Consider the following 14,276-nt stretch of genomic DNA (forward strand, 5'->3'; position numbering starts at 1 on the left):
ACACAACACACGCAATCAAAACAACACACGCAAAATATTTAATCCACGTCAACGAAATACCACGTGTCAAACAATCAATACAAGGTCCACAATAATATCGTAGAATGAGTTGTACAATATCACGCGTCTAACTCTTATAAAAGAGTCTGTTACCAAAAAAACACCTGAAAAGTAAAAAAACAACGGTTTCGGATTTCGGGTCCACACCCGAGGTACGAGGTTACCTTACCTCCGACTCCGACATGAATTACGGCGGCGAAACGTTGGACTTCCGAAACCTTAAGGTAATATCCGCCGTTGGACGCGGTGCAAAGGGTGTCGTGTTCCTTGCAAGAACCTATGGATCATCGAAAGATGAATGGTGGGCTTTGAAACTTATGTCAAAAGAACTTCTTCAGAAGAAAAACAATAACAAAACCGGTGAATGCAGAAGGGTTAGATTTGAACAACAAATACTACGTCGTTTTGATCATCCTCTTTTGCCACGGTTAAAAGCTGTTGTTGAAACGGAGAACCTTGTTGGATTCGCTATTGATTATTGTCATGGTGGGAATTTGCATTCTCTTATGAAGAAACAACCGGAGAAAAAATTCTCTGAAGAAGCCATTAGGTATTACACTTTTTTCCTCTCTCACTCACAAAATTGTTTAGCTTCCATAGGACTAATTGTTCAGCTAACCCGAATGTAATTTTTGATGGGACGAATTTTTGGTTAGCTCTCGTGGCCAAATGCTGGATTACCAGCTCTTTCCCTTGGATTAATGGAATATAATAGAATGGAGCGGAGCGAAATATAGGATAGTGGAATGGGATGGAACAAAATGGAATGTCTTCCATTCCATTGTTTGGATATTTTAAAAAGGAGATGAAGGTAAATGGTGGTATGAGATGGAAACCATTACATCCTATTCCAAACAATGGAACATTATTATATTCCACCCTGCTCCACTTCATTCCATTATATTCCATCAATCCAAACGGAGCCTAAGAACTAGATGATTAATAAAAAAATTGATATAAAAAGATCCATCTTTTTTGTTCCACATGTTATAGAAATTTTGATTATTGCTAAATGGTCGTAACTATAAAACACGGATACCAGACATGACACGGACACTGACATGTCGACGTAATAATTTAAGAAAATAATATAATTCTAATTATAAGTGTCGGTGTCCGACACCGCGGGTACTCCTAATCCGAGGAGTTCCGTATTCATAGCCTATAACAAAGTTACCTAAAACAAGATGACTATGGTTAATGTGCATTGCCTTAATGTTCATGTTAATCTACCACAACAATTTTATAGTTTTATTTTTTATTTAATCACGCATGGTAAATTCTAACAAATTTGGAAAAAATATCTTTTGGAATTTTTGTAGTTTAAAATTTTGATTACTTGTTTAAGAAGCAATTGCAAAATTTACCTTTGTTTTTTACACAACAATGAGCGATTTTGTGTTTGGTTTGATGTGATTATTTTTCTTTTGTGAAGGTTCTATGCTGTGGAATTGGTGTTAGCATTGGAGTATTTACACAAATTAGGAGTAGTTTATAGAGATTTGAAGCCCGAGAACATTATGATTCAACAAACGGGTCACATAATGCTCGTAGATTTCGACTTATCAAAGAAATTGAATCCAAAATCACCAAACTCACTGAGTTGCAACTCGTCACCAGGTTCCAAATCGCCAGAAATAAACACAAGAAAAATGAGATGGTTATCGAAGCTCTATTGTCATTGTCATTCTGGGATACCAGAATATGACATAGTGAATCAACTCGATTTTAACACGCCTTTTAAAAGGAGTGAGTCAGACTCAGTTGAAAAGTCAAACTCGTTCGTGGGAACCGAGGATTACGTGGCACCTGAAGTTATTTCAGGTCATGGACATAACTTAAGTGTTGATTGGTGGTCATACGGCATCGTTTTGTATGAGTTGTTTTATGGAACGACGCCGTTTAGTAGTCCTAATAGAAAGGAAACGTTTCACAAGATTTTAAATGTGGAGGTTGAACAAAAAGGTGAAACGACGCCGTTGAAGGATTTGATTGCTAAATTGCTTGAGAAAGATCCTGACCGTAGGATTCAAGTTGATGAAATAAAGGGTCATGATTTCTTTAAAGGTGTCAAGTGGGATACAGTGTTGGAAATTGCACGTCCACCGCATATTCCTCAAAATGAAGTTGTGGACAGAGCAGGGTTTTCTAAAAAAGATGTTGAGTCTTTTGTCCATGGAATATTTTTTCCAAAAAATAAAAATGATAATGGCGAAAAAGAGAAAAATAAGGAGGAGGTAAAAAAAGAAGATGGAAAGGAGAAGGAGAAGGAAAATGATGATAGTAATAATAATAATAATAATAAGAATGTGTGGGTTGAGAAGTTGGGGCAGAGTCAGACTAAAGATGAGAATTTTTTGATTTTTTGATTTGTTGTAAGTTTCGTTTTCATCGATTAAAATGTGTTCCGTATATTCTAGGAGATTAACCAGAATCTGAACACTAGTTTAAAATGAGGCAGTTGTAGCAAAAGCGTAAGCAACCTCATTTACTTAAATATAATTTTGTTCTCCTCCATCGTAGATGTCATTTCGATTTTTCAGTTTTCTAGTTTAGTTACAAAATTATGTCATGCTCAAATTTTTATTGACATAAGTGATTAAATCAAATAATTGTTTTTCTATTTATTAAACTAATAACTATTTTGATGAAATTCACAATTCACATAGTGAAATCAGAGATTTGAATTCCTTGGTATAGGAATTTGGGATATTTCACAATGTAGTGGATGTCAATAGTTAATTTGAGATTGAATGATTCAAATTTCAAACTCAACTTTGTATAGTAAAATAATCTTAACTACTAATGTGAAATCAGGCATTCTAGATCTATTACAACGTTCTATTATAATTGTAGAAAATCCAATTCATAAAATTAGCCAAAAAATTTGGTTGATTGTAAATGTTTAAACATTGAAAATGGACCTTAATGTGCAAGTAAATTTTACATGAATGTGTATTATTGATAATTGGACTTTCTTTCAAGAATTATGAAAGGACAAGAACTCAAGTGATTCTATTGTCTCTTGTCATTCGAATTCTGGTAAGGTATCCTAAACCAAGAATTGAGGTGTCTTGGATTCTTCCTCCTCAAGGCTTCCACAAAGTAAATGTAATTATGTAAATGGCCCCGCAAGTGGGCGGCGGGATTGGTCTCCTTGGATTAGTCAATCCTAAGGCCGGATACCAAGCTTTCAAAAAAAAACTTTGCAACATACAGCACTGTTATGGCGGTTTTAATGAAATGAACAAGGCTATTTGATGAAAAGTTTTTTCAACAAACTTGTTTGGGATGAATTGTGGAACATAAGTAATGAAATAAAAGTTGCTCAATATATGCATTAGGAGAACTGAATCCTAAATAACCATGACCCTCCAAACTTATCAATCTCAAGTAAAAAAATTATCAACCTCAAGTAAAAAAAGGTATTTGATAAATTCAACCAGATGCGGTTTTTAAAAATCACAGTTTGCAAAACTAACTATGGTTTCAGAGTCTGATCTGATGAAACCAAAAATTCCATGTTTGATGAAAATATTTTAACAATGAGTTAGTCTGCTGTTATACAAAACAGATGCCACACAATGCATAATAGAATGACATCATTTGTGAACAAATGGTTGCACCTTAAAGAACCATTGACCATAACCATTGCAAATCATCCTTTGAAAGACTCTCTTAGAAAATAAATTTTGTATGCAACATTGCATCCTTCAAAAACCAGGTCAATAATAAACATGTTGCAGTAAGATAAAGAATATTGTGACAAAAAATCCAACAAAAAAAAAAACAATTACGACTGCAAAATTTCATCAGATAGCATGATGTTGATGAAAGCATAAGATGAAATAGAAAAATAGATGTTCCAAAAGACTTGCAATAAATTAGAACTTGAGTAGTCAAAACTAAAAGCTCTAGGTTCAAACACAGTAATCCACCAAACAACAATTCAAAGGATTTTCTGTCATCTTCATAACAAAAACAAAAATAATTTGACATTGCAAGAGAAATCACTCGTCTTCTTGGCTGCGCAACCTAGCCAGTTTGTTGGTCACAACAACGTCCAATTGAGCAGCACGTTCAACAATTGCCTTTCTTAACCTTGTTGACACATTGTGTGCAATCTCAGCACAGTATGTTCTGAAATTTTTTCACGTAAATAAACAAAGTCAGATTCCAAATACAAAGACACAATGAGAAATTGAGAATCAAAATGGAAACTAAAACTAGTTACAGCCTTACCTGTTATGCATCATCAAAAGTTCAAGATCCTTGACATTGTGGACAAGGAACTTCTTGAACCCATTAGGCAGATAGTGGCGGGTCTTCTTGTCTGAGCCGTAACCAATGTTTGGCATCAAGGTTACTCCCTTGAACTTTCTTCTTACACGTGAATCAATACCCTTGGGTCTGCGCCAGCTTGGCTATATAACACATTATAATAAGATCAATATTATAAACACATGGAATCAATTTGAACAGAATCAAGCAGCATATGCAGAACAGAAAATGAAAATATCAGCAGTAGGTAGGAACATCTGAGTTATTTTTGAATTCCAAATGCAATAGAAAAATTGGTACTTTGCACTCGGGCAAACTTGAAATGACACAATTACAATCAGAAATATTCTATCAAACTATAGTCATTGGTAAAAAAAAGTTGTCGTAACAGTGTTATATGACATGTTCAACCACACATGCTTAAGTATAGAATATATATTAGAATAGTTCAAAATTTTAAAACGCATAGATCTAAAACCTGAATACTTTGTTAGTGAAAAAATGTGTACAACAAATGAAAGTTTACCCCTGAAAGACTTAAAACATTTGATCCCCCCGTTTGCATTGATTATTTTTTAGCTTATGAAAAAAAAAAACTTATACAAATAAATGAGCTTTTATGTAACATTCATAAATTCATCAAGGTAGTTTATGAAAATACAATTTTGGCCGGTGAGAACTAATGAATTAACATCAAAACATTTTCATAAGCTAAAAACTAAGCTAATCCAAACAGACCCTTAAAGTGTATTTAGGAATTTGTTTCATAAAACACAAGATGCAGCAATTTGCAAATACAAAAACACAAACACACAAAATCTCTACAAAATATGAGCAACTAATCATTTTTCACATACCTTGACACATATTTTCCTGTCACTTTGAGGCCTGATGAACCTCTTGACCCGCTTCTTCACAATTTTCTTGTCTAAAAGAGGAACGGCCATCTTGTCTCTACAAAACACATTCAGAAAAACATAAATTCTTAACCTACCTATGAAAAATAAACAAATACAAAAAAAACAACAACCTATAGATCTAAACAAAAAACAAACAACCTTAAAACATCCAATACAACTTTCACAACAACAAAGACATAAAACCTTAAATCCGAAAGAAAATTTAGAATGAAATTGAAATGAGAATTTAAAGTCCAGAAGACAATGATTCCAGAAAATCAAGAATATAATTGAAAATCATCAAATAATAAAATAATTTGCACAAATATGAATTCAGTTTCGGCTTAATCAATACAAACAGAGCTTAAACCTAGTTTTTAATATAAATCATACAATCAAAAAAGACTGCAACACAAAACAAAAATGGTTTCAGACAGAAACATCACATGATGGAAAAATTTAGGTGCTGCAAATCAAACTCAAACAACAACAACAATATTAGCTAATAGCTATGGCGATTGTGTTTCATACCTGCTTCAAATGCTGCTTCGGAGATGTAAGAAGCAATGAGGCAACATGAATTAGGGTTTTGTATTTGGTATATATATCAATTGGGTAATGATTCGGTGTTATTCGGTCCACCGCGAAATAATATGGTTATCGAAAATTAGTGGGCTTATACTTAGCTGGCCCAAATTAATGGGCTATATTGAGTTCTTTTATATGCGAATTACTTTTGGCACCCCTGGTTTTGCTTTTGTGCCTTGCTCGTTTTCTAATTCTCTATGTTTTGATCGATTGGCTTCATTTTTTGGTCAAAAGCTCAATAGTGTTTTAGTGTCCACAATTTGATGTCAAAAAATTTCTATTCCATTTTTTCTGGTTTTGTTTTAGCTCAATAGTGTTTTGAGACTATTATTAAAATCAACATGATAAAGCCTCAACCCACTTGGGTTGGTGCATTGGTATTGGCTTGGGACCCGGGAGTGTGCTCCTCTTGAGGTCTGAGGTTCGATTCTCTCTGGTGCCAATTCGAGTGGACTAATTTAGCTTCTTCAAAAAAAACATGATAAAGCCTCCAATGTTTAGAATACCTCGCTTGAAATTCAAAGATATCAAATGTTTCCTAGATATAGTAATTACGAACTTTTACACCATTGATATGCATGAAAATAATATAAATTAGTTTTATTTCGTATAAAACAAGTTGTAAGAACAAATGCACACATTTCTAGCATACCAGTTACAAATAGTAGTAATTAAAATTAAAGGAGAATTGTCAATTTTAAAAACAAGTAGATGTTTTATTATCTTCTATGGTTTATTATATTTATGTACATGTAGAACGATCGAGATAAAGATGGATTACTTACTCTATCGCTGTTTTGGTGACGTTTATATGTGCTGCGATATAAGCAATTCGGTGTTCATCCTTCTAAGGATTTGGGTTTTTGTACGAAGAAATACCTTTATAAAGAGGAATCCAAACAAATATTGATTAATATTTTTTATGGCAAAAAAATTAGATATCACCCTAGAACCCACCAAAGTTTAGATATCAATTACAATGTGATAAATTTTTTAAAAAATACAACAAGGATTTGTGTAACCTAATGTATTTTCGGCTAAAATTTTCATGCAAATGTGACGTTTATTATAGGATACAAAAAAAAAAAGTTTGTCTAATGCGGCGTGCAAACAAAATTGTTTAGATCTTCATTTGTAATCATATTAAATTAACTTTTATATTCATATTGAGTGATTTTGAGATCATGATTTATGGAATTGAACTCGTGTTGGTCATGTTGGAATATATTGCACATATGTTCATTATTTTTAAATTTTTTAATTTTTTTTATAAGCTATGTTCATCATTTTTAACTTTTTTTTGTAGTCTGTATTAAGTGTTAGATTATGTTCATTATGTTCACATATGTCCCTTTTATTTTTCTGATAGAGACATATGTCCCTTTTATAATAACTAGACGGCTGCCCGTGCGTTGCACGGGTTCGACGGAGCATGATTTATATACCAATCATGGTTGTTATGAGCCAAGGAAGCTAGTCATAAGCATATGAAAATTTCTTAGGGGAAGTATCATTTATATATCAATCATGGATGCTATGAGCCGAGGAAGCTAGTCATAAGCATACGGAAATTACTTCGGGGAAGCATCATTTATATATCAATCATGGATGTAAAGGATATGGTGCAATATGGATATATCATGTAGTGTAATAAAGTGTACAAATTATGATAGGTTAACACAAAAACATTACGAACCATTGTTGATAATTATGGCGTGAAAACTAAAAATTTAGATAAGCGGCATGCATAAATTACAAACCTTTGTATCAGGAACGCATAAAAATTATGAATCTATGTGAATGCTCAAATATTGAAGTATCATGAAATTTATATGACACAGAGATTAAGAAACTCTCTGTTAGAAGATGACCTAAAACGCAAAAATTAAGAAACTCTATTAGAAGGATACAAAAATTACGAACCATTGTGGATACTTGTGTCGAATAAAAATTATAAATCTCTCTATCGATATATAGAAGTTGACATATGATGCAGAGATCAAGAACCTCTCTATTAAAAGAAATTCTATAAGTGGCGCGCAGAGATCATAAATGCCTATATTGTAAACACAAAAAAATTACAAACCATTGTGGATACTTGTGGCGCGAAAACTAAAAAAACATATTCTCGACACGCAGAAATTACAAACATTTGTATCAAGAACGCATAAAAATTACGAATCTATGTGAATGCTAAAATATCGTAGTATCATGAAACTCTATATGACGCATAAATTAAGAAACACTCTATTAAAGGCTGACCTAAAGCGCAAAAATTAAAAAACTCTAGCAACGCGCATAAATTATAAACCTCATTATTAGAAGGATACAAAAATTATCACAAAAAAAAAAGAAGGATACAAAATTTACGAATCTATATCGATACTCGGAGGGATCCCTTAACCGTGGCTCCTTGATCCTTGTAGCTCATATGCTCCTTGATCAAGGCCGCCCGTGCGTTGCACGGGTTCGGCAGAACACCATTTATATGTCAATCATGGATGTTGTTGATCATGGTAAATTAAACATAATTAAGTGGATGACTCAGTCATATCGAATTTTATAGTAGAGCCTTCAAAGACCCGTCAAATGTATAAAATTTAATTTTTATTTTTTTTTGTGTGCAATTAATATGGTTCTCAAGGACAAACATCAATGATCCAAAAGAGCAAACAAACTTAAAAACCAAATCATAATAAGTATAATACAAAAGTGAACCACCCTATTGTTGGATGGTTCAGTCACATCAAATTTTATAGTAGAGTCTTCAAAGACCCGTAACGTGTATAAAATTTAATTTTTATCATTTTTTTGCGCAATTAATATGGTTCTAAAAGACAAATAGCAATGACTCAGTGACATCAAATCAAATTTCATCGTAGAGCCTTCAAAGACTCAAGTACTAATAAAAGATATCATGCTCATAGTGACCAATAATGTTTGTTTTAATATGCCTATAGGTTCGTTTATCTTTCCTGCAAATCTGATGTTAGAAGCTATTAGAAGCAATTCATTATAGCATGTTATATTAAAAAAAGTGTAGCTATATTCTGGACCCAATTTATGTATTATAAGATATCCAATTACATAATCAAAACGAAATGTACAAATAAGTAATCGATTTTCTGATACATACTATCTCCAAATTACAAATTAGTCAGATAATAGAATTCTCTTCAACTGATAATTTATTTTCAAATGCTAGCTTAGAGAACTGGTTTGACTTAAACGTCCCTCCTTGAAAATATATGGCCTTCTTCTATAATGAATTTGGATGACTGAATGAGTTTAAGTTTCATCCCTGCAAGTAACAATATGAGAGAAAATCAAGCAAAATCAATACAAACATGAAGCATAGTATAAAAAAATGAATTATAGTTTTTCAAGATACTTTGGAAAACACTATAACTTAGGAAATAAAACTCTCCATACAAAAGTCATCATGTTCTTCTGGAGAACCCTCTTCACCATCAGCAACTTCGCTTGCAGAAACGTCAAGATCAAGATTTGAAGATGAACAAAAATTTGTAATCTGAAATCTACAGTGTCTTGGGACAATAAAAACCCTGTATGTCAAAAAGAATGAGACCAAGAAGAATCATGCGCAAAAAGTCACTCACCATTGAAGGCAACATATGCACCGCATAAACCATCACCGTAAGCTACACCTTCATCTGGTCACAATCAACATATAGCCGACGTGAGGCTTCTGGTCACAATCAACACAAGATATCTAGTAATCATAATTTTGCAGCAAGAAATGAATTGAAGAGGCAAATGAGAAGGTAAAAATTATATAGAAGGAAAAGGTTGAATCAAAAAGTGTAATAATCTTTACCATCACAATATACACCGCGACCATGAGCCACCGCAAGCATTCGATCGTCGCCAAAGATAAGGAATACTCCTGCAAATTAATAAGGAGTAAAAAATGAAGAAAAGAAAAAGAAATGGAACAATCAAGATGAATCATCTAAATATAAAAAATAACTTTTGTTCAGAAGAACAACAATGAGTTAAGAAATATAAGACTAAACTACCTGATTTCTTATAAAAAATAAGGAGACATCCAATTGGAACCTGCCATTCGACTGTCATTATAGGAACAAAAGGAAGAGCAATGAGGAGGCAAAACATAGTAATGAAAGGAAACAAAACATATCAACCTTAACTACTCATTGGTCCAACTTTCAATTTCCACCTCCGATTCTTATTATTGTTGCAACCTCGTGCACACTACACCACCAAACATATCATACACAATTTAATTTTATCCAAACTTTGATTCTATTTACATTGCTGCAATTTTCCAACATCATTAGAACATACACAATAAATATCAGCAAGAATGAAGTTTGCTTGAATTGAACCATTTAAACGTAAAAAAAAAAAAAAAAAGAAGCACTGCCATTGTTCAGTTACCAAGTGGAATCAGAAATATGCTATGGAGCTAAGATGAGATACACAAGCTTGCAACAAAGTAGAAAGATTGAAGCTTTAGACCAAAATCATGTCAATTAAATCAAAATGCAATACTACTTCCAACAATCTTTAAAGTTAAACAACTTATGTCTAATAAATTTCTAATATCTCAGGTGTTTTAAAATTCCCTCATGCTGTTAAAAATTCTAAATTGCATAAGAAAGCAGTTCCAAAATCATGTCAATATTTTCAAAATTACAAAATTGCAAAAAAGTACTCATCTTAAGGTTACACTTACATTTAATCCTTATGGTGGGAAAATGAGTGAGATTAGATCGGATTCGAAACCTCTATGATTACATGACACCTTATGTGTCAGAGTCGCCAAGAAGTTCATATTTGAACTATAGAGATGTTGATTTAGGTGTCAATGTAGATAGGAATGTTGGTTATGAAGAAGCCAGTATTTGGGGTAAAAAGTATTTCAAAGGAAACTTTGATAGGCTTGTAGAGGTAAAGACGGCGATAGATCCAAACAATTTTTTCAGATATGAACAGAGTATACCATCACTTGCATCTAACTCTAGTGTAATGGCAGAATAGAAGCACCCATCAAGTGGTGTATTATTATAAGAGGTATATAGAAGCCTTTCAATATCATGAAAAACCATTTTGGACCTAGATTATAGTTTGTCATAATATTTGATTGGTCAAAAAATTACTTACTCTCCAATTGTATCTTGCCTGATAAAAAGGACTTTGTAGCTGCTGCTATTAGGGTGTAACACACAATTTGAGTCCTGCTTCTAGCAGAGCTCTCCATTTTGAACCTTTTGCATCGACTTCTGGCATACTGAAATGCATCATTAGTTCCGAGAACCGACCGGCTAACTATACCAGCGACCTAAAAAGCTTTGACATATTTAAAGGGATTATGTCCTAGTGAACCAACAAAGCCTTCTAAGAATGAGACACTTAAGGTTCATGTTCAGTTAAGAAAAAAATGGAGTGAAGCGAAGGACTGACCTTGTAAATCAGAATGCTAAGGAAAAACATTGCAAGCCACTCCTTCATCATGGCATTGCTAATCTTGCTACATTTTCTCAATAATAGTTAATAGCAACTTTCCAACTTCATTCTCGTTACTCGCCCTTCAAAAAAATGAATGTGTTAAAAATGTCCGGGAGAGCAATTGCAATTCAACAAACAAATTTAGTAGGATAGCCTCCTAATGCAACTTTCTCCTCCTAATATATGATGGAGATAAATGACAAACACCATAGAAAGTAATAGAGAGAGTTGAATTCTGAAACGAAAACTTACTCAAATCTCAAACATCAGCTAAATATTACTCAAATACAATCAAATAAAGTTTAGAAAACTTACACAATCAAACCGTAATTTTGTGAACCTGAACAAACAATAAAATTCGCAAAAAGAAATCAGAATATGAAATGAAAAATATGAAATAAGGAAGGGATTTCAATTAGCCAAAATCATTTTCAACAACCATCAAAGTCTTGACACAAAGTTACATTCAGAAGTGATATTCATTCCCCATCTTGATCTCTAATACCTAGGACTAAGTACTTGAAACTCAAAAATTGGAAAAGGACACAAGGAAAGCAAATTGACAAAGGTCATTTACCTTGTCTCTTCCTAAAGCAGCATAATGTTGTAAACCGTTGCAGGAGCCATCCTATGGCAAAAAATCATAGTAGTAGTACAAATAGGGATTAGTTAGTGAACATGATACATTATAAATGTTAATAATGATAACAATGAAACTTGACAATGACAACTATTACATAAGATGACTAACTGGTTTTTGATGAGTATCAGATAACAAAGAATGGTATGAATAGATTAAGCTGGTGACTTTACACAAAACAATGAGTGCATGACATGTGAATCAAAATGATATAGAAAAATTGAAACTTATTTATTTTCAACATTGTGGGTCTGGAGAGTGTGGTGTCTGTTTCAGAAGAAGTAGTTTTAACTCAATTCATATATGTCGGCTTAAGAACTAAAGTCCAGATTGACCTGTATAAGCTAACCACGAGAACTTATTACATGCTTGTGCTAGAAGATATCATTTTCACCATGTTTAAATTAGAAAGGCTTTGTTGATAATCAGCTCATAAATTATCACTTTAAATTATATGGGATTCAAGAAAAAATGACAACATAAATGTCAGTGTAGTAACTTTACTACACGCTCATGTAGTAACCATTGCATTATATACCATTCCCTCCATCGACCATATTTAACATAACATCTATATTCTATACCAAGCCAATGATAAGTATGAATCACATTGAGCAAACAAAAGTCACCCTTAAAATGTATACCGCGGAAACCATACCAGTTTTTGCAGAACCGGAACCTAGCTGTCCATGTTTGTTCCATCCAAATGCTAGGGAATTTCCATCATCCGTAACAACTACCGTATGGCTCCTCCCAGCTCCAGCTTGAACAATTTTGTATCTTCACAAGTCAAATGTCAACAAAATTTAGCACAAGATGCAAAATTAACAGTTAAATTGAAAACATAAACATAAGCACCCCATATGTATGTATGCAAACTCACTTTGATAGTTCAGACACCACAGTCGGCCTATCACGCTGAATGGTATCTCCATGACCCAGTTGCCCTTTCTGCACAATAATCTCATGAATCAGAAACACAAGCAAAGAACAATCACAAATCATGTCATTACAATATATAACCACATGCCATGTGTTTGTATTGAGATTATTACAAATGTACCTTGTGTTTCTTTGCACATAAATAAAAAGCAACAGCCATAAACACCGGACGAGTAAAAGCACGGCGATTTTCAGCAACACATTTTAGTGTTTTTTTTCAATAGCATTTCATCAAACATGTAGCAGACATTATTAAAACCACAAAATCAATAACTTACAGCTTAAGACCGTCACGAACATAAGGTATAATCCGAACACAACCGAATTGAATCGCCAATTCTCTCACATCTAGCTTCAACCTAAAACACCAAATTCATCAATTAAAAAACAGGAAAATCTAAATAAATCAAAAAATAAATCTATAAAAGGAAAACTAACTAACTTGACTCCGATGCCATTGTGAAGTGAATTATAGGATCTAATATAAGCTCTTTCAGACATTCCACTTAGTTTCACCGCAGCGGATCGATCCAAGAGAACACCAAATTGTCAAAAAATAAACTTTTACAGAAAAAAAAAATTTAAAAAAAAAACTTTGAAGAGAAAAACGAACCTTCTTCTGCTTGCCACCACCAGATTTGGCTAGCTTGGAGGAAGGTGGAGGACTGGAGGAGCCTTATCCTTCCATGGAGCCTGCAAAAATACAACACAGAGTACCAATTACAAAGATGAAAATTGACAAATTGAGAAAAATGAAATGTAGAAGATGAATTTGGAGATACATCACCATCCAACATAACCACTACACATCACCATCCAACATAACCACTACACATCACCACCACCTCCAATCTTCAACATCTTCACCAGCAAAAAAAAAAAGCAACGAAAAAAATAAAAATAAATATAGTATAGAAACTAAGATCAAACCAGAGGAACGAAGGAGCAATAAGCATCGCCGTCGCCAAACACCGCCGCGAACCACCACCGGAACTATCTATCACGGCCGGAACTCTCTCTTCCTCACCGGAACTTCCCTCCCCGGCAAATCTTCTCTCACTCGGCCACTCCCTCCCTCTGACGAGTGATTGATTTGTAGGTGGTGGTGGGGGGTTGTGGTGGATGTTATGGTGAAGGATGAGATGAGGCAGAGAGGAGGGAGAGAAGAGCGTACGAGAGAGTGAGAGGGAGAGAAGAGCGTACGAGAGAGAGAGAGGGAGAGAAGAGAGAGAAAAAATCTTTACAAATGAAAAAAATTTGGGAAAAAAGAAATATATATTATACTGGGGCCCAATGCATGTGTTACATATAGCTAGTCATGTGGAAGCTTCTGGTTACCTTCTCTGCATCACAACTCACACACTTGTCATGTA

General features: G+C 33.7%; 3 protein-coding genes across 21 annotated transcripts; 1 reads left to right on the forward strand and 2 right to left on the reverse strand.

Moving 5' to 3' along the window:
• The first annotated feature begins 168 nt into the window (after positions 1-168).
• Positions 169-2,577, forward strand: LOC123890473 (serine/threonine-protein kinase OXI1-like). Its single transcript, XM_045940079.1, has 2 exons — positions 169-610; positions 1,496-2,577. Exons 1-2 carry the CDS (start codon positions 243-245, stop codon positions 2,427-2,429), a joined length of 1,302 nt encoding a protein of 433 aa, XP_045796035.1. The 5' UTR covers positions 169-242; the 3' UTR covers positions 2,430-2,577.
• Positions 2,578-3,921: 1,344 nt separating this feature from the next.
• Positions 3,922-5,922, reverse strand: LOC123890474 (60S ribosomal protein L32-1-like). Its single transcript, XM_045940080.1, has 4 exons — positions 5,772-5,922; positions 5,199-5,295; positions 4,303-4,484; positions 3,922-4,200 (listed from the first exon to the last, which is right to left on the reverse strand). The coding sequence occupies exons 2-4, from the start codon at positions 5,286-5,288 to the stop codon at positions 4,071-4,073; spliced, it is 402 nt and encodes a 133-aa protein (XP_045796036.1). The 5' UTR covers positions 5,289-5,295; positions 5,772-5,922; the 3' UTR covers positions 3,922-4,070.
• A 2,934-nt stretch (positions 5,923-8,856) lies between these two features.
• On the reverse strand, positions 8,857-14,268 carry LOC123888795 (protein RCC2-like). Of its 19 annotated transcripts, none has more exons than XM_045937967.1 (9): positions 11,899-11,949; positions 11,637-11,661; positions 11,277-11,401; positions 10,977-11,103; positions 9,869-9,919; positions 9,667-9,735; positions 9,449-9,502; positions 9,261-9,376; positions 8,857-9,129 (listed from the first exon to the last, which is right to left on the reverse strand). In XM_045937967.1, the coding sequence occupies exons 3-9, from the start codon at positions 11,325-11,327 to the stop codon at positions 9,124-9,126; spliced, it is 474 nt and encodes a 157-aa protein (XP_045793923.1). In that variant the 5' UTR covers positions 11,328-11,401; positions 11,637-11,661; positions 11,899-11,949; the 3' UTR covers positions 8,857-9,123. The 19 variants fall into 19 exon arrangements, 16 of the variants coding, with proteins under 16 accessions (XP_045793923.1, XP_045793921.1, XP_045793920.1 ...); XM_045937965.1 differs by having other exon boundaries at positions 9,261-9,367; positions 10,977-11,154; XM_045937964.1 differs by having other exon boundaries at positions 10,977-11,154.
• Between the last annotated feature and the right edge of the window lie 8 nt (positions 14,269-14,276).

This window comes from Trifolium pratense, linkage group LG6 (assembly GCF_020283565.1).
Source record: "Trifolium pratense cultivar HEN17-A07 linkage group LG6, ARS_RC_1.1, whole genome shotgun sequence".
In the NCBI taxonomy this organism is placed as follows: Eukaryota; Viridiplantae; Streptophyta; class Magnoliopsida; order Fabales; family Fabaceae; genus Trifolium; species Trifolium pratense.